General features: G+C 44.6%; 1 protein-coding gene and 1 long non-coding RNA gene across 5 annotated transcripts in view; one reads left to right on the forward strand and one right to left on the reverse strand.

Annotated features, from left to right (window-relative positions):
* Nucleotides 1–22,528, forward strand: part of LOC123789124 (uncharacterized) — a 43,575-nt gene that overhangs the window by 14,950 nt on the left and 6,097 nt on the right. For 3 of the 4 annotated variants that reach the window (XR_006778682.2, XR_015723922.1, XR_006778684.2), the window contains one exon: nucleotides 4,679–4,777. This is a non-coding gene — a long non-coding RNA (uncharacterized LOC123789124). Of the gene's footprint in view, nucleotides 1–4,678; nucleotides 4,778–6,234; nucleotides 6,663–22,528 lie in introns of those variants that run through there. The other variant, XR_015723921.1, reaches the window with a different exon arrangement.
* CHN2 (chimerin 2) overlaps nucleotides 6,658–22,528 on the reverse strand; it is a 283,809-nt gene continuing 267,938 nt past the window's right edge. Inside the window, exons 9-13 of the mRNA XM_045792953.2 lie at nucleotides 20,371–20,544; nucleotides 16,215–16,292; nucleotides 13,207–13,344; nucleotides 11,457–11,562; nucleotides 6,658–8,454 (exon numbers count right to left, since the gene is read on the reverse strand). Coding sequence (XP_045648909.1) covers nucleotides 8,283–8,454; nucleotides 11,457–11,562; nucleotides 13,207–13,344; nucleotides 16,215–16,292; nucleotides 20,371–20,544 — 668 coding nt within the window. The 3' untranslated portion in view covers nucleotides 6,658–8,282. The remainder of the gene's footprint in view (nucleotides 8,455–11,456; nucleotides 11,563–13,206; nucleotides 13,345–16,214; nucleotides 16,293–20,370; nucleotides 20,545–22,528) is intronic.

Here is a 22,528-nt window from a genome sequence, read left to right on the forward strand (position 1 = left end):
TATATGTACACAATGGAATATATTACTCAACCATTTCATCTTGCCATTTGCAACATGGATGGACCTAGAGCATATAATGTTAAGTGAAGTAAGTCAGAGAAAGACAAATACCATATGATTTCATTCGTGGAATTTAAGAATCAAAACAAGCCAAGAAAAGGAGAGACCAACAAAAACCAGACTCTTAAATATAGAGAACAAACTATGACCAGAGGGGAGGTGAGTGGGGGGGATGGGACGAAATAGGTGACGGGGTTAAAGAGCACACTTACCATGATGAGCACTGAGTAATGTAGAGAATCGTTGAATTACTATGTTCTACTGATTTTTTATTCTGAATTTTAAAATTCTTCTGATGCAATGCCAATATGGTGGATTTGAAGATTTTAAAGAGCTGAGTGATGGAGTCCTGGGCGTGTTCGTCAGGAACCTTGGCTGTGGGCACTAGATCACATGCTAGCCGGTTTTAGCAGAAGGGTCTATTGCAGGGCACTGGGTAGCTTATTCAATCTTAGGGATTATTTTATTTGTTGACAGATAGCATTCAGAGCCAGAGTGGTGGTGCTGGCCTGTGGATAAAGTAGGGCAAGAAGCAGCAGTGGCTGGCGTGCCAAGGGATTTGGACAGTTCCAGAGGGAGAATGGGCAGAAGAGCTGAGCAGAGGATGGGGGTGATGCTGGTGTCAGAGCAGCCAAGAAAAAAGGGGATTTGATAAAAAGGGAGTGGTCCACTCTGCCGGCCACCGAGAAGCCCAGTAAGTGGAAACCCCAAGCAGCAGGGCGGTGGGTGGGGCTCCAGGGAGAGTGCTGGGGTGGGGGGGGTGCGGCACCAGCCGCAGAGCTGGACCTAGTGGTGTGAAGATGTGGGACGCCCCCCCCCCCACCTGCTCCCACGCCATCTGGCCCCGGCGATAACCCCGTGAGGTTGGTGGGGCAGGCAGGCAGGCATTAGTTTTCATGCTTCAAAGGGAGAAACCTGAGGCTCAGAAATGTGAAAAGCCTCGATCTGTGACGGAGCCAGGCCTTGTGGCTCTGAATCCTGTGCTCTTACAGGGCGACCACGCTGCCTTTCCGCCACAGCCCATGACCGGCCAGGTGTGGCTCAGCTTTAAAAACTCACGGGGCCCTAATTGGCGAAAATTCCTTAACTCTAATTTGCTAGGCAGCAGTAAGTGATGGCGCCTGAGAGCGTAGAAGAAAGAATACTGACGGTCTAAGCATTCTCGTAAGTTTCCCAAAGCGGTGAGCTGTTAGACAAACATTTGTGTGCTTACTGCGTGCCCTAGCTACTATAGTGAGTGCTGTACGTAGATTCTCTTAAGGCCCACCAACTTCAGGGAATAGTGCCGGCACTGGTGCATGATGATGAGGACAAAGAGACAGGCTCAAGAAGCGAAATAACTTTCCCTAAGCTACACTGTGGGCAAGTGGTAGAGCTGGGATGGGGACCCAGCGCCTGACTTCCTCTAGTCTACATTGCACGGGAGCCTGGCCAAAGAGAGCTGGCGCTTGCTGTATAACCCACAATTAAACTAAAGACTTAGATTTTCAGATTCTCCAAACTGAATTATTTTGACAATCATTCCTACTGGATAGAAGAAGAAAGGATATGGTAAAGATTAGGCGAGTTAAGGATAACTAGTTCTAGGAAAGCTTCAATAATCAAAGTTTCACATATTGGGCAGAGCTCCAGATGGCGGACAAGAGTCAAGCAAAATGCATTTTCAGATCCTCCTGCTTCTAGAATCGCCCCCTCCCCCCATTGCACCAAAATATTACAGGACATTTGAGTATTTGTGGAAGGATTCTGCTGTTAATTTTGAAAAGGTTTGAGTGCCTACTGTATGCTAGGCACAGTGCCAGTTAGGGGCTGGGGTAGAGTGGTGAGCAGAGTGGACCAGATTCCCACCCTCAGGAAGCTTCTAGTTAAGACAATATTTTATTAGAGTCCATTCTATGGTTATGGGGGTGAAGCCCCGGAGGACCGTGGTCTATGGGTGTGGAAGGTCCTTTGGAGTCTGTGAGTTCAGACAACCCTCCCAATGCTGCAATACTATTGCCCTCTTTTTGTTAACAAATCCTGATTTGCTTCATGTATCCAAACACCTTGGAGAGGGTGGATTTATCCCCAGCTCAGGTGGAACCGTGGTTGTTTTAAACCTGGCCTTCTCAAATAGATCCTCCACTGAAATCACCTGGGGGACCTGTTGCAAACAGATTGCCAGGCTCCAGCCCCAGATTCAATGTGTCAGGCCTGAGAAGTGGTATTTTTAACAAGTCCCAGGTCACGGTGTTGCTGGCCACAGGACTCCACTTTGTGAAACACTGATCTACACTAATAAGGGTGGTCTCTTTTCTCTTCCTAGTTACTGGCTTTGTCATAAGCCTGGGATGCACTTCTGGCCAATGGGCTGTAAAGGGATATTTGCTGGGGGAAAGATTTTCTGGCTGTTAAATGGAACACACGAGACACACAGGAAGAGAAAGCCATTGTCCTGCTTGTCCTAGCAGCTGCCTTCTTGGAACCATGTTTATCAAAGCTTGAGGGAAGTGCCAATAAACCGAGCATGGTGGAGTAAAGGACAGACAGCACCAGCCTTGGAGAGATGTCTTATATTTGGATTCTTGTTGAGATCGTTACTGTCCTTATTGGTCAAGCCCTTTGCATCCGAGTTTTGTGTTATGTGCAGCACTTTCTTGACTGTTGAATTTAGTACTTCTTATAGGTTAGTGATTTTCTCCTTATTATCAGAAGTAATCCATGCTCAAGAAGTAGTCCATATGGGCTGCTGGTGCTGTATTGATCTTGTCACGTTGGCACTGTTCCTGGGGTGGGGGAGGGCAATCAGTTTGACCAGTCCCAGAGTCATGAACTTGTTGTCCCATAAAGACCTCATGGTTTTTAGCAGTGACCCCTTGGAAAGGAACCCCATACCTCCTCACCACCCCCTCCAGACACAGAAGCACGCATGCACCTGCCTTTTTTTTTTTTTTTTTTGATTTCATCTCTGGCCCGGAAGTCTTGGCTTGATGAGGTCTATTTTTGTCTTGCCACAGGTCTTCAGTGCATGGACTTTGGGGTCATAAAGTCTTTCCTTGAAGGGCTATTTGGCCTGCACCTCTGATTCTTGCAGCCCCATGTTGTCCCCGACAGGAATGTCCTGCTTCATCCCAAGCTTCTATATCCTCCAACCCTGCCAGTTAATGGACTAAGGTGGGCTTGCCCCACCTGACAGGGGATTGGTTTTGGAAGGGTGGTCCTGTGAATGTAGGATAATTAACAATTTGTACATTGCTACACAGTTTATACTGAACCTTCTGTTTTCACATCCAAGATCTCAATGGATCTTTGGAAGCACTTTGATAGGGAGCGGAGAGCCGATATTCTGCTATTATGCCCATTTTCAGATTAGGGAACTAGAACAAAACCAGGATGATACCCATTTTACAGATGAAGACATAGAAGAAACCAGGTATCATGCTTGGTTAACTGGAGTGACCAAAAATCTGTTCCAGTAATACCCAGTTAACTCTTCATGAAGATTTTGAAGTATACAATTTCTTGGGAAAGTATGTTAAGGTAATAGTTTTTTGGCAACAATGAAAAATGTGATTTATCATATATATGAGGTGCACAAGCCTACAGAAAGAGAGCTTCATCGCTTGATGATAGGTTTTATCTTCATTGTTCATCCCTATTTACTCCTTAAGGTTCAGCAAGTTGCCTTTCGCCACGGTATCCCCATTGAAAGCTCCTGTTAAGTTATGGGGGACTCCTTAGTTGCCAAATCTAAAAGGGACTCATCACCTTATCACCTTGCAACAGCATATGACCTGGCAGCCCCTCCATCCCTGAAGTTCTGTCTTCCCTGCTTTTATCTTACCCTCCCCATTCTCTCTTCCTCTGAGCTTTCCTGACCTTCCTGGCAACGTTCTCTAACTTTGCCTGCTCCTTGGACTTTGTTCTTACCCAGGGACCTACTATTGGTCCTCTCTACTTCACCTGTCAATACAATCTGACCGGGTCATACCTACCAGCACATCTCCCTTTCTTGAGCCCCAAAACCACCTGTCCAACTGCCTACCAGACATTTCCACCATGGGCGAACCATTAGCACCATAATGCATCCTGTAAACTCCACTGATGATTTTCCCCCACTGAATCAGCTCCCCTTTCCATGTTCTCTTATCTTCCTAAATATTTAGTTGCAAAAACCAGACATGGGGGCATCATTTGTGACTCTCTCCTTCCTTTCAATTCTGGCCTCAAATCAGTAGGTCCTAACACCTCTTAAGTCTCTCTCATATCCATGACTCTTCTCCATCCGTCCTCTGGAGAGCCAAGTTCATGTGGGCATCGCCTCTAACCATTTCCCAATTAGCTTCCATGGCGCTACCCTCCTGGGTCACCAGACAGATCTTCCTGAGTTTGACTTGTGCTTGGCTTGTGAGGTTCCTTGTTCCCTGGCACAGTCTTGCTTGCTTAATCTCCACCTCTCCTCTAGACCACCAACTCCTCTTTCTGTCTTCTTTCCGGTAAATACTAACCAGTTGTCAAATTAAGCCACCTGGGAATCATCCTTGATTCTTTAATCCAATCTATAATCAAACCTTTTCAACTCTGCCTCCTCACTATGACTCAGTTTCAGCTGTCTCTGCCTTGCTACCCCCCGATGCAGGCTACATCACCGCAGTCCTTTACGACAAGGAGAAATCTAACCGCATCTGCCCTCACTACCTGCACCTGCCCACGTGTTCTCCGATGGATCCACAGTCAAGTAAGTGATCTTTTAAAAATGTAAACTAGATTGTGTCATCTGTCCCTTACAACCCATTAATGCTATTACAACGTGGTGCCCTGGATGGTATCCCAGGACAGAAAAGAATATTGGTAGAATATCTTCTGCATAACTGAATAACTTCTGGGCTTTAGTTAATAGTAATGTGCCAGTGTTGGTTTCTCAGTTTTGGTAAATGTACTATGGTTATATAAGATGTTAACATTAGGGGAGAGTAGGTGAGGAGGACACAGGAACTCTCTGTAATATCTCTGCAACTTTTCTGCAAATATAAAACTATTCCAAAATTAAGTTTATTAAAGAAAATTAGGGGTGCCTGGGTGACTCGGTTGGTTAAGTGTCCAACTCTTGATTTTGGCCTCAGGTCATGATCTCAGGGTTATGGGATTGAACCCCTCATTGGGCTCTCTCCCAAACCCCCATATGCTCTCTCTCTTAAATAAATAAATAAATAAATAAATAAATAAATAAATAAATAAATAAATAAATAAATAAATAAATCTTAAAAAAAAAATAGTGGCACCCATGTCCCTGATGTTACAGGCCAAAACCCTCAACATGAGCAGCTTTCTCTCTCTAGCCAGATGAAATTAAATTGTTCCAGTGAGATAAGTCTCCTCCTTACTTCTAAGTATTCAGAGTGTTTAGTCCATTAATAAATGCTTGATAAATATTTGTTGAAAATCAATGAACATTACGTTTTTAAAATCAAAAGATTAATTATAAATTTTGGGATTGATAGATCTTGAGAATTCATAAGCTGAGTTGGGTTTTCGGTAGGCATCAGGACAGCCCAGGCCATCCGTGAGCTGTTTGTGGTATGTGACTGTCCTATGCTCTCCTTACCTCCTTCCCTCTGCCCTTCCAGTCTGCTGTCCTTGAAATTCAGCACCAGCCCCCTCCCAGCTGTGCAGACCAGGTGCCCATTTATGTTAATGGGAGAAGGGAAAGGCTTCTCCTCCCATCCTCAGTACTGTCTTCTCCCACCCACTCTGCTCCTGTCTGGCCTCCTAACAGCCCACTTGTAGACAATTTCACAGTGCATTTCTGGAAACAATGCTGCCTCCTCTCAGGTCTTAACTACTAGAGTGATTCCAATGGTAGGAATTTCAAGCCAGGTAAAAGGAGCCGTGTCAGGCTGCCAGATGGTGGAGGAGATAGGTGTGGGTGAGCAGGCTTCAGACTAAAGCACAGGAGACGAGATCAGGTGCTGTAATCACATTCGAGAAAAGGAGTCAGGTGACCCTTGTATGTATTATAGAACCCTTGAACTTGGATTTAACCTGGGACAAGCCCTTTTCTTCTCATGCTTCTGCCTTCCTATCCGATGTTATGTCTTTTCCCCTGCTAAGTTATCACTCTTAATAATAAGAAATAACTCATTACTTTAGATCATCATTTTATCTAAGATGTCACAACCAGAATATTTTCCCCAGTTTTCCAGATGAGCAAATTCATTCCCAAGGTCACCTGCTGCTGCTAACAGGAAGATCTGGGATTTCAACTCAAGTCTTTCTGGCGCCAAAACTCTTGTTTTGCTCTCCTGCAGATGACCTGGAGGGACTTGCTCTAAACACTACATCTTTTAATGAAAAAAACCTAAATGCAGCAGGTCTCAGAGTCGGTGAAGGTGGAGCATTAGAATCCCGATCTCAAGCAGGCTCTCCAGAGGGAAGCTGGGGGAGGGGGCAGCAAGGTGGGGACTCAGTGGGATGTTTGTTTCCTCATCAGGTTTTGGTGATGATAGAAACTATTGCCAAAACCCATCTGGGAACAGTGTTTTAAATGTTCTCCCCCTAGCCCGCCCGCCCCACCCCCCCGCCACTCCCCAACACCAATTTTCTTTGCACACTCCAAGATGATAGACAGAAGAATTTAATACATTTAATGCTTTTCCTTCCGTTTACACTATCATAAATTACAAAGTAGTATTCACTTCACAAAATAAAACCATTTTCAGATAATTTTTTGACAGTATCAAGAAGTACATAAGCTACAGCAGACAAATCTGTACAGTTGGGAGGAACAGTAATAGGGACCCAGCAGAACCATTGTGACCCCCCACCCCACCCCGTGTGCCAACGGAGTCCAGCCGCGTAGCCCTTGGAACCGTCCAGGACAATTGCACTGCCCTCCTCCTTCCAGCTCACTCATCACACAGTAATTCTCTTCTGGTCACTCCAGAACAACACTAGCCAGTAAGCACATGGATCATCTCAGACAATCAGAGGAAAAGACATTGTAGTTGGATTTCAGAGAAAAAATTTTTTTTAAGTTTACAGTTTTTGATGCTTTAAATATTTTACCTATGTTACAAAATATAGAGATCTTGCTGTGAAAAGCTCATGCTAAGCTAAATTTATAACCAAGAAGATGGAACTATCATGATCAAATGGTATTATGATCCATACAGAGCTACTTTTATCAAGGAGGAACAAATCTTTGTAAAAACCAAACTTATTCATTCTTACTTTTAATAGGCTTGTTTATAAAACAAAAACGGAAAAAAATCAGTAATTATTCTGCAGATTCACTTTTCATAAATACAGAAATGTGACAACAATACAACTTCCCATTAATTGGTTAATTCCGAGTGCTGGCCTGAAAAGGACATAGGGAAAGTGCTAACTTCTTACATGGCCCAGATTTAACCAGTGTTTCTGCATCACTTTATGTAAAATGACCACATTCTGCATGTTCTGGGATATACACACATGATATGGAAAGACTCCGACCAATGCCAAAACATACTTTGGGATTTCACAAAATTTTAATGGAAAGAAAATCTGTGGATTGCTATAAACATATACCGTATGACTGCAAAATGCCAGTGCTTAACAGCAAAACCTATCAAAAGCAGGGACACAGGTGGCTGGTGAACTTTCATTGCAAAGCACTGATAAGGACAGAGGTATGTCAAGATAATACTGCATTCATGGTAAACTTTTTCAGGGATCACAGCAAGAAGCAGGACAAGGTACACAGGGTCATAATCAATGCACTGCATTGAGTTCTATTTGCTGAAATAAAGTATCATTCTTGCAGCTAAAATAAAAATACATTTTACAATATAAGTTTCATTTAACATTTAACATAGAATTGTCTTCTTTTTGTAAGTGGAAAATGTATAACTATCAAGTACCTCTATGAATTAAATTCCCTTTTATTACTGATAAGACTGAAGCTTAAAGATCTACCTTGTTTTTTTAATAAGTTAAAGATTAATCACTCTTCCAGCAAAACAGACATACGTAGGAGGCACAGCAAAGACCCAAGACAGGGCCTTCGGTCACTCTCACCCCTGCTGTTCTCACATGGAGGAGGCGAGTGTCTATGAGACACAGTAGCCGACATGACAATCTGCTGTGGTCTAGGAAATTCTGGCACTTGTTTGAAAAACAAATCAAGTGTAAGAAGTGTTTTTATTCCTTTAGCCTTATCAACTAGATGGGGCTGGGGCCATTCGTCTCATTTCCCTGGTGGATTAAAACAAAACATCTTCATTTTCTATTAAAATCTGCACAATCAGCTTTTGGTACCGCATATCATGGAGGGTGGTGAGGGTGCTGTCCTCAGGGGACCTCATCAGTGTGGGCCCAAACACAATTCCCAAATTTTCAGCATTCATGAAATTGTCCTTTTCATTCATCGTCACCCTGCAAAACAGACACATACACAGAGATGTTACAGTGACTTGCGGACAAATTTATATACTGATTATGCACGTACGCTTCCAAGAATTTCTCTGGTTTGGGACATTTTAAAAGAAGATTGAGAATCAGAATTATAGAAAAGTATTTTTAAAAAGGTAATTTGGGGGGGGCGTCTGGATGGCTCAGTCAGTTAAGCATCCAACTCTTGATTTTGGTTCAGGTTATGATCTCAGGATCATGGGACTGAGCCCCACTTTGGGCTCAGCACTCAGAGTGGAGTCTGCTTGTCCCCTCCCTCACCCTCTGCCTCTCCCCCTGCTCATGCTCTCTCATGCTTTCTAAGTACATAAAGAAATAAATCTTTTTTTAAAAAGGTAGCTTTCTGATTTTTTTTCCTTTTTAGATTGTTGATATCGCCTTCAGCCAGTGGAAGTGAATTACTTAGTGAACCTGGTAGAGACACATCTTTAAAATTAGAAAATCAGTCCTTCTTACTAAATAAATGTGGAAATGTGATTAGGGGATATGGGTTGAAAGGGGCAGCAGATTCTTAGCTGGCCCATAGTGCATACAGATTGCAGCCTAGGCTTGTATGGAAGTCTTTTCTTCCCCGTAGCTGCTTCCTGCTGGTCTGTATGCTCCTAACAGGGGAGCTGATGGCAGATCTCCGGGCTGCTGGCAGGGCCAGTGTCAGAGGAGCAAGGTTACTGTAGGCTGGGGCTGCCATGAGCGTAGGAATAGCCAGACCACTATCATGGGACAGGGGAATGGCTGGAATGTGGCCAAACAGGAAAGCAGTTGGACATTATTTCTAGTTCCCACAGGATGAGGTCTGGAGCAGTAATTATTGTTGGAATTGAAAATCATCATTTCAACATCCAGATGAGAACAGCAAAGCCTTTAAGAATAAAAGTCAAACTCCAGAGTTGGCTTAGTACCTTCTTAGTGGGATAACATTACAGTCTCCTGGATTCTTGTTGGAAGGAATTGAGGTTTTTTGGATGTTCGTAGTAGAGCTAAAGACACCGGTTCTCCATAGAAGGGCAAAATATGATGAAAACATGTTAGGTTCTGCACGGAAGGCCATCCCTATGTTTCTGTTCTCTTGGAGGAATGAGGATTGGCCACTTAGTATTTTTAGGAAGGCCAGTTCAGCTTGCATTATTTTCATGTTGCAAAGCTAAGGAGGTAGGAAAGAGGAACATTCTTCACTGTCAAATTGCTCCCATCTCCCCATTAAGTCAGGCACCATGCCTGGCCAAACAAGATAGTTTGCAAACCCTCCATGATAAAAATACTAAATTATTTGCATTAAAGATTCAACTGGGACATATCTGCATTTTATCCTAATAATGATACTCTGCCTTCCAAACTATAACAATTAGAACTAATTTCTTTCTAAAGAAATAATTTATGGCTAACTAAAAGCCAGCCTGGCATGCATAGTCTATTACTTATCTGAAAATTGCTCATACTCTTAAATTCAATAGAGTAATCCAAATGGAACCTTCGGAGCTAAATGTTATTACATCTCTGATCACCATGAATCAAGCAACAATATTTATATGTTTTATAAGGTAAAAAACAAAAACTTTAACACCTACTGTTTATACGGTATTCCCAACTTGCTTCCTTTCACGTATTGAATGGATCTGTACATTCGTTGGTGCAGACAATTTTTGGTTCATTTTATCTAAGAATGGGCCACTGCTATGTGTCTTCCAAAAACACAGAGGAAGTGCACAGAAATGCCCCGATCCCTCCAACATCTCAAAGACCAACTCACTGACCTCATTATATATGTACAGTGAAGGAAAGAGATCCACAGTTGGGGTAAAAGAGTCAGGAACCAGAGACCCCAGTGTCCTGTAAATACCCAAACATCTCCATCTGTCTTACGTGCTGTCACACAGACAACCCAGTGCAGAGCCCTCTGTAGGCGTAGGCACCCTCCGAGATGGCTCACAGTGATCCCTGCCTCCTGTAGTTCATACTCTCGTGGGACCCCTTGCCCTAATGTATGGGCTGGACCTAGTGACCTACTTCTAACAGAATTCAGCAAAGGCAACTGGATGTCACTTCTGAGATCAGGTTACAGAAAGACTGTATCTTTTGCCTTGGGTGCTCTTGCTTGCTTGCTCTGAGGGAAGCCAGCCGCCATTTTGTGAGCTGCCTATGGGGAGACCCACATGGCAGGGCAGGGAACTGAAGGTGGCCCCCAGGAAACAGCAAGAAAGTGAGGCCTCCAGTCACACAGCCTCTGAGGAACTGAATCCAGCCAACCACCTCGTGAGTGAGCGTGGAAGCACACGCTCTCTAGTTGAGCCTCAGATGAGATTGCAGCCTGGCCGTCAGTTCAGCCATAGCCTCATTAGAGCCTTGAACCAGAGGCAGCCAGTTAAGCCACACCCGGGTTCCTGATCACAGAGACCGTGAGGTAATAAATGTTTATTGTTTTAAGCCTCCAATTTTGGAGGCAGTTTGTTACTTGGTGATAGGTCACCAATCCATCAAGAAAACCAAGGGGTCAGGATGGGAATGTGCTTGCGCAGAAGCCAGGCAGGCTCAGGAGCCTGGAACTAGAATGAGCAGAAAGAGGAAGAACAGAACGCAGAGTATAGGGCGTGCATGGGAGGCAGATGCAGATACGGAGGCAGTGTAGACCAACGGTTAAGGCAGAGTGTGGGCTCTCGATCCCACGGCCTAGATTTCAGTCCTGGCTTCACTTTACCTTTTCACGTCAGTTATTTTTCCTCCTTAAACATCAGCAATCTCATCTGTACCCCGAGGCCCCGAGCCATACCCGCCTCACAGAGACAAGCCGCGGAAAGTGTGTGGCACACCTCGGGCACGGACTCAGGGTTCTAGCAGTTACGAGTGGGGCTGGCCGAGCGACGACAGCAGAGCTCACTTGAAAGGGGAGTCCCTCCGCCCCGGGGGCTGGGGAGGAGGGCCGTGCGGGGCAGACGGGGTGGACAGAGGCTGTGTCGGGGAGGGCCGCTTACTTCCTGAGGTGGATCATCAGGTAGCGCAGGGTCTCGTAGTGCGCCGGGGGCAGCAGCAGCAGCACGTCGTGGACGGCTTCCAGCCGCTCGTCTGCGTTGGAGATTTCTGTGAAGAGCCCACGTAAGGAGTTAGTGCCGTGCCATCACGTTCACGTTTTCAGAGCAGTAACAAGCACTTTCGTTTGTGCTGGTTACAGGTGGAAGGGAAGTCGAATAAGTTCATGCAATTTCACGTAACATTTCACGTAAGCTAATCAGTCCATTTGTGTTCCGACTTATTCCAGAAGGGCTGGAGGTTGGGAAGCACACATGTATTGAACACCCAGTGGGTGGGTGACAGGAGGCTGGGCATGGTCCTTGCCCCCAGGAATCTGCAGTCCTGGGGATGTTTGCTGGTGGCACAAATGGCTTGGCTCATCTTCTGAACACTGGACTTGCTAGAAATCTCACTCTCAAGAGCTTTAATTTAAACTGGACCACACTTGGTAGCGTTCTCCTACAGCTGTCTGATAAGCCTTTTCTTGGAACTTCCATGACTGAATACACTCTATGACACAAGGCCGCTGGCCCGCGAGCCCACCGGCACAACTCGCATTAATGGCCCTGTTCACCAAAGTGTTGGCAAGGTTAACCCCACTGTGTAGTCCAGGTTAGACACTAGGCACGTTCGCAAAGGGAGGAAACATGCATGCTTCTGCTTTTTGGGCTCTGATAGGTATTGGCAGTCATTCAAAGAAAGTTCCCCTGCCATTCCTCCTGGGGCGGAGGGTACCTGGCTGCCAGAACCTTCTCCACCAAGGACTACCAGGACCCGGGAAAGAATGCTCTTACCAGGAAGTGGGGCCATAGTTCATCAGGAAAGTGCATCTTGTACAAATCCCCGCCTGCCCACATTTGTCCCCATCAGGCACCTTATTATTATACTTACCTTTAAAGATATTTTTCATAAGAAATTCCTCAAAGTGTGTTTGATTTCTATGTCATGCATTCCAGCAGCTACTCTCCCCTTCCTTACTATGTTCCCGGGCAAAGTGCAGCACCACTTCCCACTCCCTGCCCCCGATCTCCCACCCCAACATAGTCCTGCCTGCTGGCCGCAGTCAACCCAAGTGCCAAACACTAATGAGCAACCATGGGCTGAAGGAAGACCAACGAGGATGATGTTTGGTTCCTGGCCCTGGGATCTCAGCTCTCGGACACTAGCCTTCCTGCTCTGTGAAATGGGATTATGATATTTGCCTCATCGGGTAGGTGGATATTCTTGAGAGGTCCTGGTCTCGTACTCGACACGGTATTATCAACTTTGAACAACATCAGTGGGCAAATCTTGGGGTCTAACTTTAATCCATTGGCAGTGAGAGTGTGCTTAATGGATGAAAGGAGCTATACAGTCCTCATTGAAGAACAGCTGATTGCTGACTACAGAAACATTTTTGCTTTCGACATACAGCAGAGTAGCCCCGACTGGGCCGGTTCCCAGCCGAGAAGGGACGAAGGGGACAGAAAACTGCCTGGCGCCCAGCTTCAGCTGAGTGGCGGTGGCTCAGCCGAGTGGCCGGTGGCTTCGTACTGGGTCAGCTCAGCTGGTGAACAAGGCCTGACTTTCTAGGAACTGTACCGCTGTACCCTCACTTGGCAAAGCGAGGGATCATGGAATAATTTAAACGGTCTTGAGTTTTAATTCCCTTGAAGCTAAGAGCATTCTACTCCACAATTTGGTCCACATAAAAGGTTTGTTCTCAATACTTACTCGCTGCTTCGATAAACTTGGGATAGGTGTCATAGGTGATGACAGGAATGGGTAAGTCTCTGAAGTATAGTTTAAGGGCTCCAGTGATGATGTTTATGTCTGGGTACATGTTGGCAGATATATCCGCCTTTTCACCATCTGAAAAATAATCAGTGATCCAGTTCCTAATTAGGAATTAGGAATTTCTATTTCGCCAAGTTAAAGCATGCCCAGAAAGAAAAAAAAAAAAAAAGATCCAGCAGTGACTGCCATGTGCCTGTACAAGTCCCAGCGACTACTCTCACTTGTGATAATACCGCTGTGCAGGAAGAAACCAAACGAAGTTTGGGGGGAGGGATTTTGGGTCTGAGGGTAAGCGCGGCCAAAAAGGTAGTGAAATCGACTTATTGTAGTTCTTTGGGCCCAGCGTGTGGTAATTTGCTAGACAGAAACTTAGCATAGTAATTCCTATTCTAGACACAAACATTCATAAGAGAATAACAGTTTCATCTGAAATAATAATAAAAAAAATCAAGCTTTTATATAGCTGCACCAGCGTTCTTTGGATTTGGAGGTCACAACACATCATAATTGCTGAATGTCTTCAGTTTCTATCGTCTCTCACGGGCTCACTGACGTTTCTCTTATCTTGGTTCTTTCTCTTCTGTCTTTAGGACTTTAATCTGGGAAACTCTGATCTTCCCTCATGTATGGGTAATGTTATAGTCTAACCATGTTTGCAATCATTCTGAAGACATTTTTTGACTTTTTGTTTTACCGTTAGTAAAAATCAGTCCAATTTAACTGTCACAGACTATATATTTTTTGGATAAGAAAGTTTCAATCATATCGAGATGATTAGCATTTTCTTTTACATAGAGACTTTAAAGAAAGAACAAATGTCCCAGCAAATTTCGTTCTGAGGATAAAAAAAAAGCTGGCGTACGAACAGTGCGTGCAGCAGATGGGTCATCCGCTCCCGTTATTTACATATTTAACAAGTATCTACTGACACCCCACCATGTGCCAGGCTTTGCTGGGCCCTGGTGAATCAAACAAGAAGAGCCATCCTCCCTTCCAGTCTCTCTAGGCAGACTGGGAGTCAGGCACGCAACTCCACAGTTACGAGGAAATGGGAAGCTTGCTAGGCTGGAGACGTGAAAACATGCTTGGGGGGAGCGGACACAGGAAAGGACAACAGGACTCTTAGGTCAGCTTGGGGTGCTCAGGGAGGATTCATGGAAGAGGAAAGACTTGAGTGACACCTGATTAATAGGTAAGTGTTTGCCAGGCAGAGATGCGAACCTGTGCTAGCTGGACAGAACACTGTGAGCCAAGAACTTGTTTATGAAAACAGGTGAGGTGTATTTCAGTATAGCTGGGGCATAAAGTGCACAGGGCAGAGGAACTGACCATGAGCCTGAAAAGACAGGGTGGCCAGATCATCAGAGACCTTGTCTACTGTTTGCAGAGTGAAGGTTCTACCTAGTAGGCTAGGGGCTTTATCCCTTGATGGGCTTGACTGCAATTATTTAGACTGTTCAACAGAAATATAGAATAGAAACACTAATTCGGAAAGATATGTGCACCCCCATGTTCACTGTAGCATTAGTCACAAAAGCCAAGACATGGAAGCAACCTAATTGTCCACTGATGGATGAATATAGAGAAGATGTGGTATATATATGATGGAATGTTATGCAGCCATAAGAAAGAGTGAAATCTTGTCATTTGTGGCAACATGGATGGATCTTGAGGAATTATGCTAAATGAAATAAGTCAGAGAAAGACAAATACCGTATGATCTCTTGTACTTATACACAGAATCGAAAAATAAAACAAAACAAAACCAAGCTCATAGACACAGAGAACAGGTTGGTGGTTGCAGGAGACAAGCAGTGAGGGGTGGGAAAAATGGGTGAACTGTTTTTTGTTTAAATAAATTGAATAAAAATAAAGAAATACAGATTCTGGGCTTACTTAGCCTTCTGAATGAGTCCCCAGGGTTGGCCCTGGTGATCTGTACTTTTAACGAACTCCTGAGTTCTTTGACCTAAGAGATAGTAGGGCCTAGAGAGCATTTGTCACAGTTATAAATAACAAAAAGAGTCGTGTTCTAAACCTCCACTGGCTTCCCCTGTTTCAGTTCTGGGCATACCCCCATCCTATGCTCTCTTCTTTGGAGTTCTGGGGAAAGGAAAAGAGTCACTGAGATCCTCAGGTGGGGGTGTAGAAGGACCCCTGGGGCCATGCGGACCGACCATCAATGTTGGGCAACCAAATCAAGAACCCCATAATGGCACCAAATGCTGGCTGCCCATTCAAGAAGTGTTTTAAACTCACTTCCCCATGTGATCACTTGTCCACAACTTTTAAGGGAACACCTCCCCCAGAAAGACAGAGAACTATATGACTTGTAAACCATTATTCTTTGGCTTCCTGAGGAACAGCTCTCAGTAGCTCTGAAACCCATCCCCACTATGAATAAAATCCGGGTCCAAGAGAAAGGGTGCTAAGAATAGGTCATTTGGCCTTCAAAAGAGCACAAGCCCATAGTCTCTCGTGGTTCACTGGACTCTGGGAAACAAACTGAGGGCTTCAGAGGGTAGGGGGGTGGGGGACTGGGATAGGCCGGTGATGGGTAGTAAGGAGGGCACGTATTGCATGGAGCACTGGGTGTTATATGCAAACAATGAATCATGGAGCATGACATCAAAAGCCAATGATGGTGACTAACATAACATAATAAAAAATCATTATAAAAATATGTATATGGTGACTAACATAATAAAAAAATATTATAGGGGGGCACCTGGGTGGCACAGCGGTTAAGCGTATGCCTTCGGCTCAGGGCGTGATCCCAGCGTTACGGGATCGAGCCCCACATCAGGCTCCTCCACTATGAGCCTGCTTCTTCCTCTCCCACTCCCCCTGCTGTGTTCCCTCTCTCGCTGGCTGTCTCTATCTCTGTCAAATAAATAAATAAAATCCTTAAAAAATATATTATAAAAAACTGTGCACAAGCCCACCTCTGTCAAATGCCATTTTGACATCTTCGATGTGTTCAGTGAACCCAGAGACTCTGTAAAGGCCTTCCGACTTCAATCCTGTTGAAAAAAGAGACAGACTTGAGCTTCCTGAAACATCTACAAGGGACTCTAATTTCATATTTACATTGTGTGCCATCAGGAAATGAACAAATACAGTGTTCTTGTATATTACGCATGCTCATGTCAGAAGCCGGACCTGTCTGTCTCAGTTTCCAGGCAAGTCTGTCTTCATTTGCTTGTGCCGCAGTAGCGACCTCAGGGATCCGGTCTTCTTCCTGCCTGGCTTTGCAAAGTGAGCCCCTGTTTAAGATTCTCATTGACCACAGTCTCCTGCTTCCTTGTTCATCAGACTGCTGGATGGGACTTCGCTGCTTCAGGCAGGAACACGCTTACTCCCCAGCATCATCTTAACCCAAGTGCCACACCGCGTGCAGCGCTAGGAACACACACGTACGTGGATGCTTGCGTATTATCCTGATTTTATTGAAACAATCTAAATTTTACAGCCTTTTATCTTTAATCATAAATAGGATAATATGTTCAATGTTTAACTAAATAGGATTGATTTAATGGTTATAGTTTCAAATAAATGATACAGATAAAAGAAAAATAAAATTTTAGTGATGATTCTGGAAACTTGATCCCTGTATATTTGAGCCAGAAAGAGATGTGGTTTCTGCTCCTAGATCTCACTGATTTGTTAAGATATGTCCTAAGGCCTCGCCCGATCCCAAAAGCATCAGAAGGGACAGAGGGTCAGATTTCAGACCTTGCAAGTCAGAAACGAGCTGCTATCGAACTCTAGCTACAGCAAAACGAGCGAACAAGGTGCTGGTACAGTGGGGGCAGGGTACTCTTGTCAAGCAAGTGATAACATACTTTCCTGTTCTTCATTTGGGAAACATGGACCACGTATATGCTATCTGCCATATGTAAAGGTCTGCCTCAGAGACAACAATTGCACCGCATAAATCCTGCTGCCCTTCCTCCCGGGACTGTCAGACACCTTCTTCACGACTTCAGCTCTGTTTCCCATCGAGCCCCACTCAGTCTCAGAACTCATCTCAGTACAGTTGCCCAGGCTGCCAATACTGATCAACTGGGTCAGCCCACCCAAGGAGACCTGGAGTCATGCTCTTTTAGTGGGTGGTACACATGAGCTTGCCTCACTCTGGTCGTGACCAGCACACAACACAGGCGAGGATGCAGCGGCCCGAGGGAGCAGTACGGTGAACACTAACCCTGCCTGGCTGTTGGGGGCAGATCTTTCTGAAGAGCTATCTTTGGAGGAAGTCATGAAGGATGGACTGGAGTTGGCCAGAGTAGCAGAGGCTTCCGGCTGTCCTTGCAATATCAGCTCTCCCCTTCCTCGGCTGCAATGGAACCTTCTATTTGCAGAACAACGTCCATAGCCATGGCCAGTAAATTCTGGCTAATGTGAAGAGGGCAGAAGGGATGTGTACCGTGCCGGGGTTGTGGATGTGAAGAGAAAGAGCACGGCTTTCTGCCCTTGGTTGGAATGCAGAGGAGAGGGTGGTAACCAGCCGGGACCATGCAGACGAAGGCAGCTCTCGAGGATGGCAGAACGACAAGTTGCAGGGCCTGGGTTCCTGCCCCTGGGGAGCTGCTCACCTGGCCCTAGACTGCTCCCAGGGTCTGGACCGTTACTGGAGAGAAAAATCGATTTCTGTCTATTGGAGACACTGTTGTTCGGGGTCTCTGTGACAGCACTGAAACATATGGGCGAAGTCAGGGGGCACACAGACACGTTTGGAGGTAGAGTTAGGATAGGTGGTCATTCGAAGAAAAGGCAAAAGGAACAACATAGGTTGAGTCCCATATGTTGGGTCCCGTGCTAGGTCATGTATATGGACCAGCTCATTTTAACCCTCGCAGGCACGTTATGACTGGTTCCGTTCACTTTATGGGTGAAGAAACATATTCAGATGGAGCAGGTATCTTGGCCAAGGTCACGCCACAGCGAGTGTGAGACCGGGCTGGGAGTCTAACTCCAAGTCCGTGATCTTTTCGTTCTGCCACATCATGCAGAAGCGAATGACCATGAAAGAGCCTTTGCAGAACAAGAAGGAATTTACCAGGGATGGAAGATGAGGTAAGACTTTGGCAGAGGTGAAAATGAAGCTGGGGGTGGGAGTCATGTGAATTTCTTCCAGCCCATTCTCTGAGTCTGCTCGCATGTGCAGGATGCTAACACCGCCGCTCTAATCCCTTTGCTCGGACTCCCCGGCACAAATCCCTGGTCTGCGCTGTTCTAGCTCTTGCACTAAGCATGCTTCGCGCTGCGCTCCCTACGGACCACAGCAGACATCAGCCACGGTGCTAACTTTGCCTGAGTTATCAGTCGCCTCTGATGAGGCTCACCAGGGGACGGTCCCAGCTTCTCCAGCGAAGCTGAGGTCCTGAGTTGAGGCCCCCGAGGGGCTGATGATCTGACCCCAAATTGCAGAGCCCTCTAAACAACAGGAGCCAGGGATACTATTCCCAGCTACTCATCCAGAGTCAGGGCACCCCCTTCTCAACTCTGACCCAGCTCAGGCCCTACAGCAAGACCTTCACCAGATCCCAAAGCACCCACTAAGCTCGGACAGGCACAGCGATCAAAAGGCAGCAGGCACTTTGCAATTTGAGATGAAATCAGCAAGTCTCAAGGGAACAGAATAGCTCTAGTTTTCATCCTGCAGGGAAAAGGGAATGATTTCCTATCTCTAAAAGGCTTGGGATAACAAGCTTATAATGCCCTCTTTTGTTTTGTTTTGGAAAGAATGAAATAGTTAGCAATGCATAAATAGCTGTAGAGCATATTACGCCAGTTTGGACACAGTAATGGATACCAACGGTAGCAGAGTACCCACATGGCACAAATGGCTAAAGCCTCTGGCCTTTATACATGGCCCAATGATCCAAGCTATATCCAGCAATCCGAATTCTCCCCAGCCAGACTCAATCCACACCACTGAACGTTGTGATACTGCAGTGTAGCCAAACAAAGCAGACATAAAAGGAAGGTGACTCAAGTCTACGGTGAAGAAACTTCTCATAGAAACGTTTCTATTTACTATGCCTTCTTCTTCTTTTATTTAAATATTTATTTATTGGGGCTCCTGAGTGGCTCAGTTGGTTGAGCTGCCAACTCTTGATTTCGCCTCAGGTCATGGTCTCAGGCTCCTGGGACAGAGCCCGGCGTCGGGCTCCACGCTTGGCACGGAGTCTGCTTCAGGATTCTTTCTCTCCCTCTGCCCATTCCACTGCTTGCTTGCTCTCTCTCAAGTGAATAAATACATCTTTTAAAAAATGATTTAGTTATTTACTTGAGAGAGAGAGCGCATGGGTGGAGAGGGGCAGTGGGAGAGGGAGAGAGAGAATCTCAAGCAGACTCCTGAGCGGAGCCTGATGCAGGGCTCCAACGTCCCCAACGTCATGACCTGAGCTGAAATCAAGAGTCGGATGCTCAATGGACCGAGCCACGCAGACGCCCCTCTTCTGCGCCTTCTTGGTTTTTCATTGCATAGATCTTTTAGTCTTTTAACTCTCCTTTGAAACAAACAGAACCAATATTAGCAGTGAATTTCTCTGCGGTAGAGAATGTACGTGTTGATCAACAGTTTCTTTACCTTATTTAATGGGATCACTTTTTAAGGCTCAATTCAAACGTCATCTCTGCCATAAACCCTTCCTGAATTGTCCTCAAAGAACATTGAAACGTCTTCCTCTGTGACTCCATGGTGTCTTGAATACACACACCCCTAACATTTATTTATTCACCCCTCTGATTCTGCATGCTATGGTATGAATTTCTGGAAGGTAAGAACTGTGACTTTTATATCCTCAATGTGTAGCACATAATAAATGCTTAGCAAACATGAACTGGATGCATACGTGCAAGGTTTAGGTACAAAACAGAAACTGATGTAGTTGGCTGGATATGGCTTGTGTGTGTGTGTGTGTGTGTGTGTGTGTGTGTGCGCGCGCGTGCATGCGCGCGCTGGGTCAGACTGTTTCCCCAACCTCAATAGTGGAGAGACAGTCCATTTAACAATTATAAGAAAGTTTCCCTGACAACAGTAAAAACAAATGATAAAAATGAAATCACTGTAACAAAGAGTCTTTTCCAAACCTCTTGCTTCAATTTCCCGTATGCATATGTCTACCACCATGGGTCTCTGAGTGTTGTGAGCCTTTACGAGTGTCGTGAGGTCACAACAGTACACCTTCTTGATCCTCTTGAGATCAGGCTGACAGTCATTGGGAACGTGCTTGGAACACTGTTTGTGTACGTTCAATCCACAGTCTGTAAACAAAGAAGCCACATTAGCCCTGCCCGGCCCTTTTGTCAAAGCCCAGCCCAAATTATATGTCACCAAAAATAAAACTGAAAGCTCCCAAAGGGTTGCTGTATCTTTCTGGAACATCTATCCCATTTAGAGGTAACACTCTCCACAAGCTGAGTATGAAAGCCATCTTTACTCACAAAACTTGAATAATTCCATTTTTCTCATTTAGCCTTTTCTGTTGCTGGACCATAAGAACAGAACATTTCACTGAGATAGTTTTGGTGATTCGCTAGGTTGTTTGTATGGTTTTTTTTCTCTTTTGGGACTTGGAACCTTTGGGTCCACGTGTAGGTGTTTGAGTTTGGATTCCCAGAGCTAGTCTTGGCTCATGAAGGGTACCTAGGACTTTTGCTAGGTTGTTTTTATAAAGTCCTGGATTCTCCTTTTGAGCAAGACATGATTACTCTCTCTGTAGGAATCTTTAATCTTTGGTCTAAGGGACCCATGACCATCGGCATCTTTTTTCCTTTTCCTGGAGAGTTGCCCATAGTTCCTAGTACCCTCCCCTTGTTGGGCACTTTGGGTGGGACAATGTTCTTTCTACTCTCCTTATTTTGACACCTGTGAGTGAAAATAATGTCTAACTAGATACTGGCAGGAGTACCTGAGAATTTACAATTTCGAACAATGCCATGTAATGTGATGATTGAATAATTATTTATAAAACTCATATCAAGATCCAAAGCTAAAAAGGTACGTTTAAGTTCAATGAACACATTAAAAGCCTTGTTAGCAGTTGGTATCTGCAGACAGAATTTCTCTAACAATAACAAGGCTACATTCTGGAAAAATAAAAATTTAATGCTGAAGTTGTTCAAAGTTGGTGCTTTCTATTCAAAACATATATATTTTACACACATATATTAATGACAATTGTAATCAGCTGTCTAACAAAAAAGCACTTAACCACACCAACAATTTGAGAAAATCCAAACTTGTATAAAATTATCAAAAAATGATTTTTGAAAATCATTACATGATTTTCATGTAATTTTTAGGCTGAATTCTCTGTCTTCCCTCCTTCCAAAGAAAAAAGCCAGGTCTAAATCATCTTGGCTTTATGAACATGAGAAATTCAATAAAGCTCAAGTAAATAGTATTTTGATGGATCAATTTGTAGTTGTAGATTTGGGCAAACTGAACTAAACAGAACTGGTTTGTTTTCTTGTTTGGATCCTCTTTTATAAAATAAGGATGATAACAGCATCTACTCCTAGGATAATCATAAGGATCAACTAAATTAATCTGTGTAAACTCTGAAATGCGGTGAACACTACATGCAAGTTAAATAAAAGAAACAGCACATATGTGAGAAAATGTAAGGATACCTGGCCAGCTATTCTTATTATTTCATTAGTAAGTTTTATTATGTTTTTATAAACTTCATTTAAAACAATTTTTAAAGTTGTGATCAAGTATACAAAACATAAAATTTACCATTTTAACCATTTCTAAGTGCAACTGTCACCACCATCCATCTCCAGAACCTTCGTCTTCCAAAACCTCCCCCCCCCCGGCCCCTGGCACCCACATTCTACTTTCTACTTCTATGAATTTGACTACTGTATATACTTCATATAAGTGGAATCATTAGCATTTGTCCCTTTGTGACTGGCTTATTTCGCTTAGCATGATGTCCTTAAGGTTCATTGATACTACAGGATATGACAGGATTTCCTTCCTTTTTAAGGCTGGATGATATTCCACGGTATTGAGACATACCACATTTTGTTTATCTATTGATGGACACTCGGGTTGCTTCTACCTCTTGGCTGTTGTGAATAATGCTGTTATAAACACGGTGTGCAAATATCTGTTTGAGTGCTTGCTTTCAGTTCTTTTGGGTACAGACCCAGAAGTGGAATTGCTGGATTATGTGACAATTCTGTTTCAAATGTCCTTATAAACTTCATTTTAAGATCTGAAGCGACAGTGTGTTTC

Source organism: Ursus americanus, chromosome 3 (assembly GCF_024610735.1).
Source record: "Ursus americanus isolate L20-20 chromosome 3, mUrsAme1.1.p, whole genome shotgun sequence".
Taxonomy (NCBI): Eukaryota; Metazoa; Chordata; class Mammalia; order Carnivora; family Ursidae; genus Ursus; species Ursus americanus.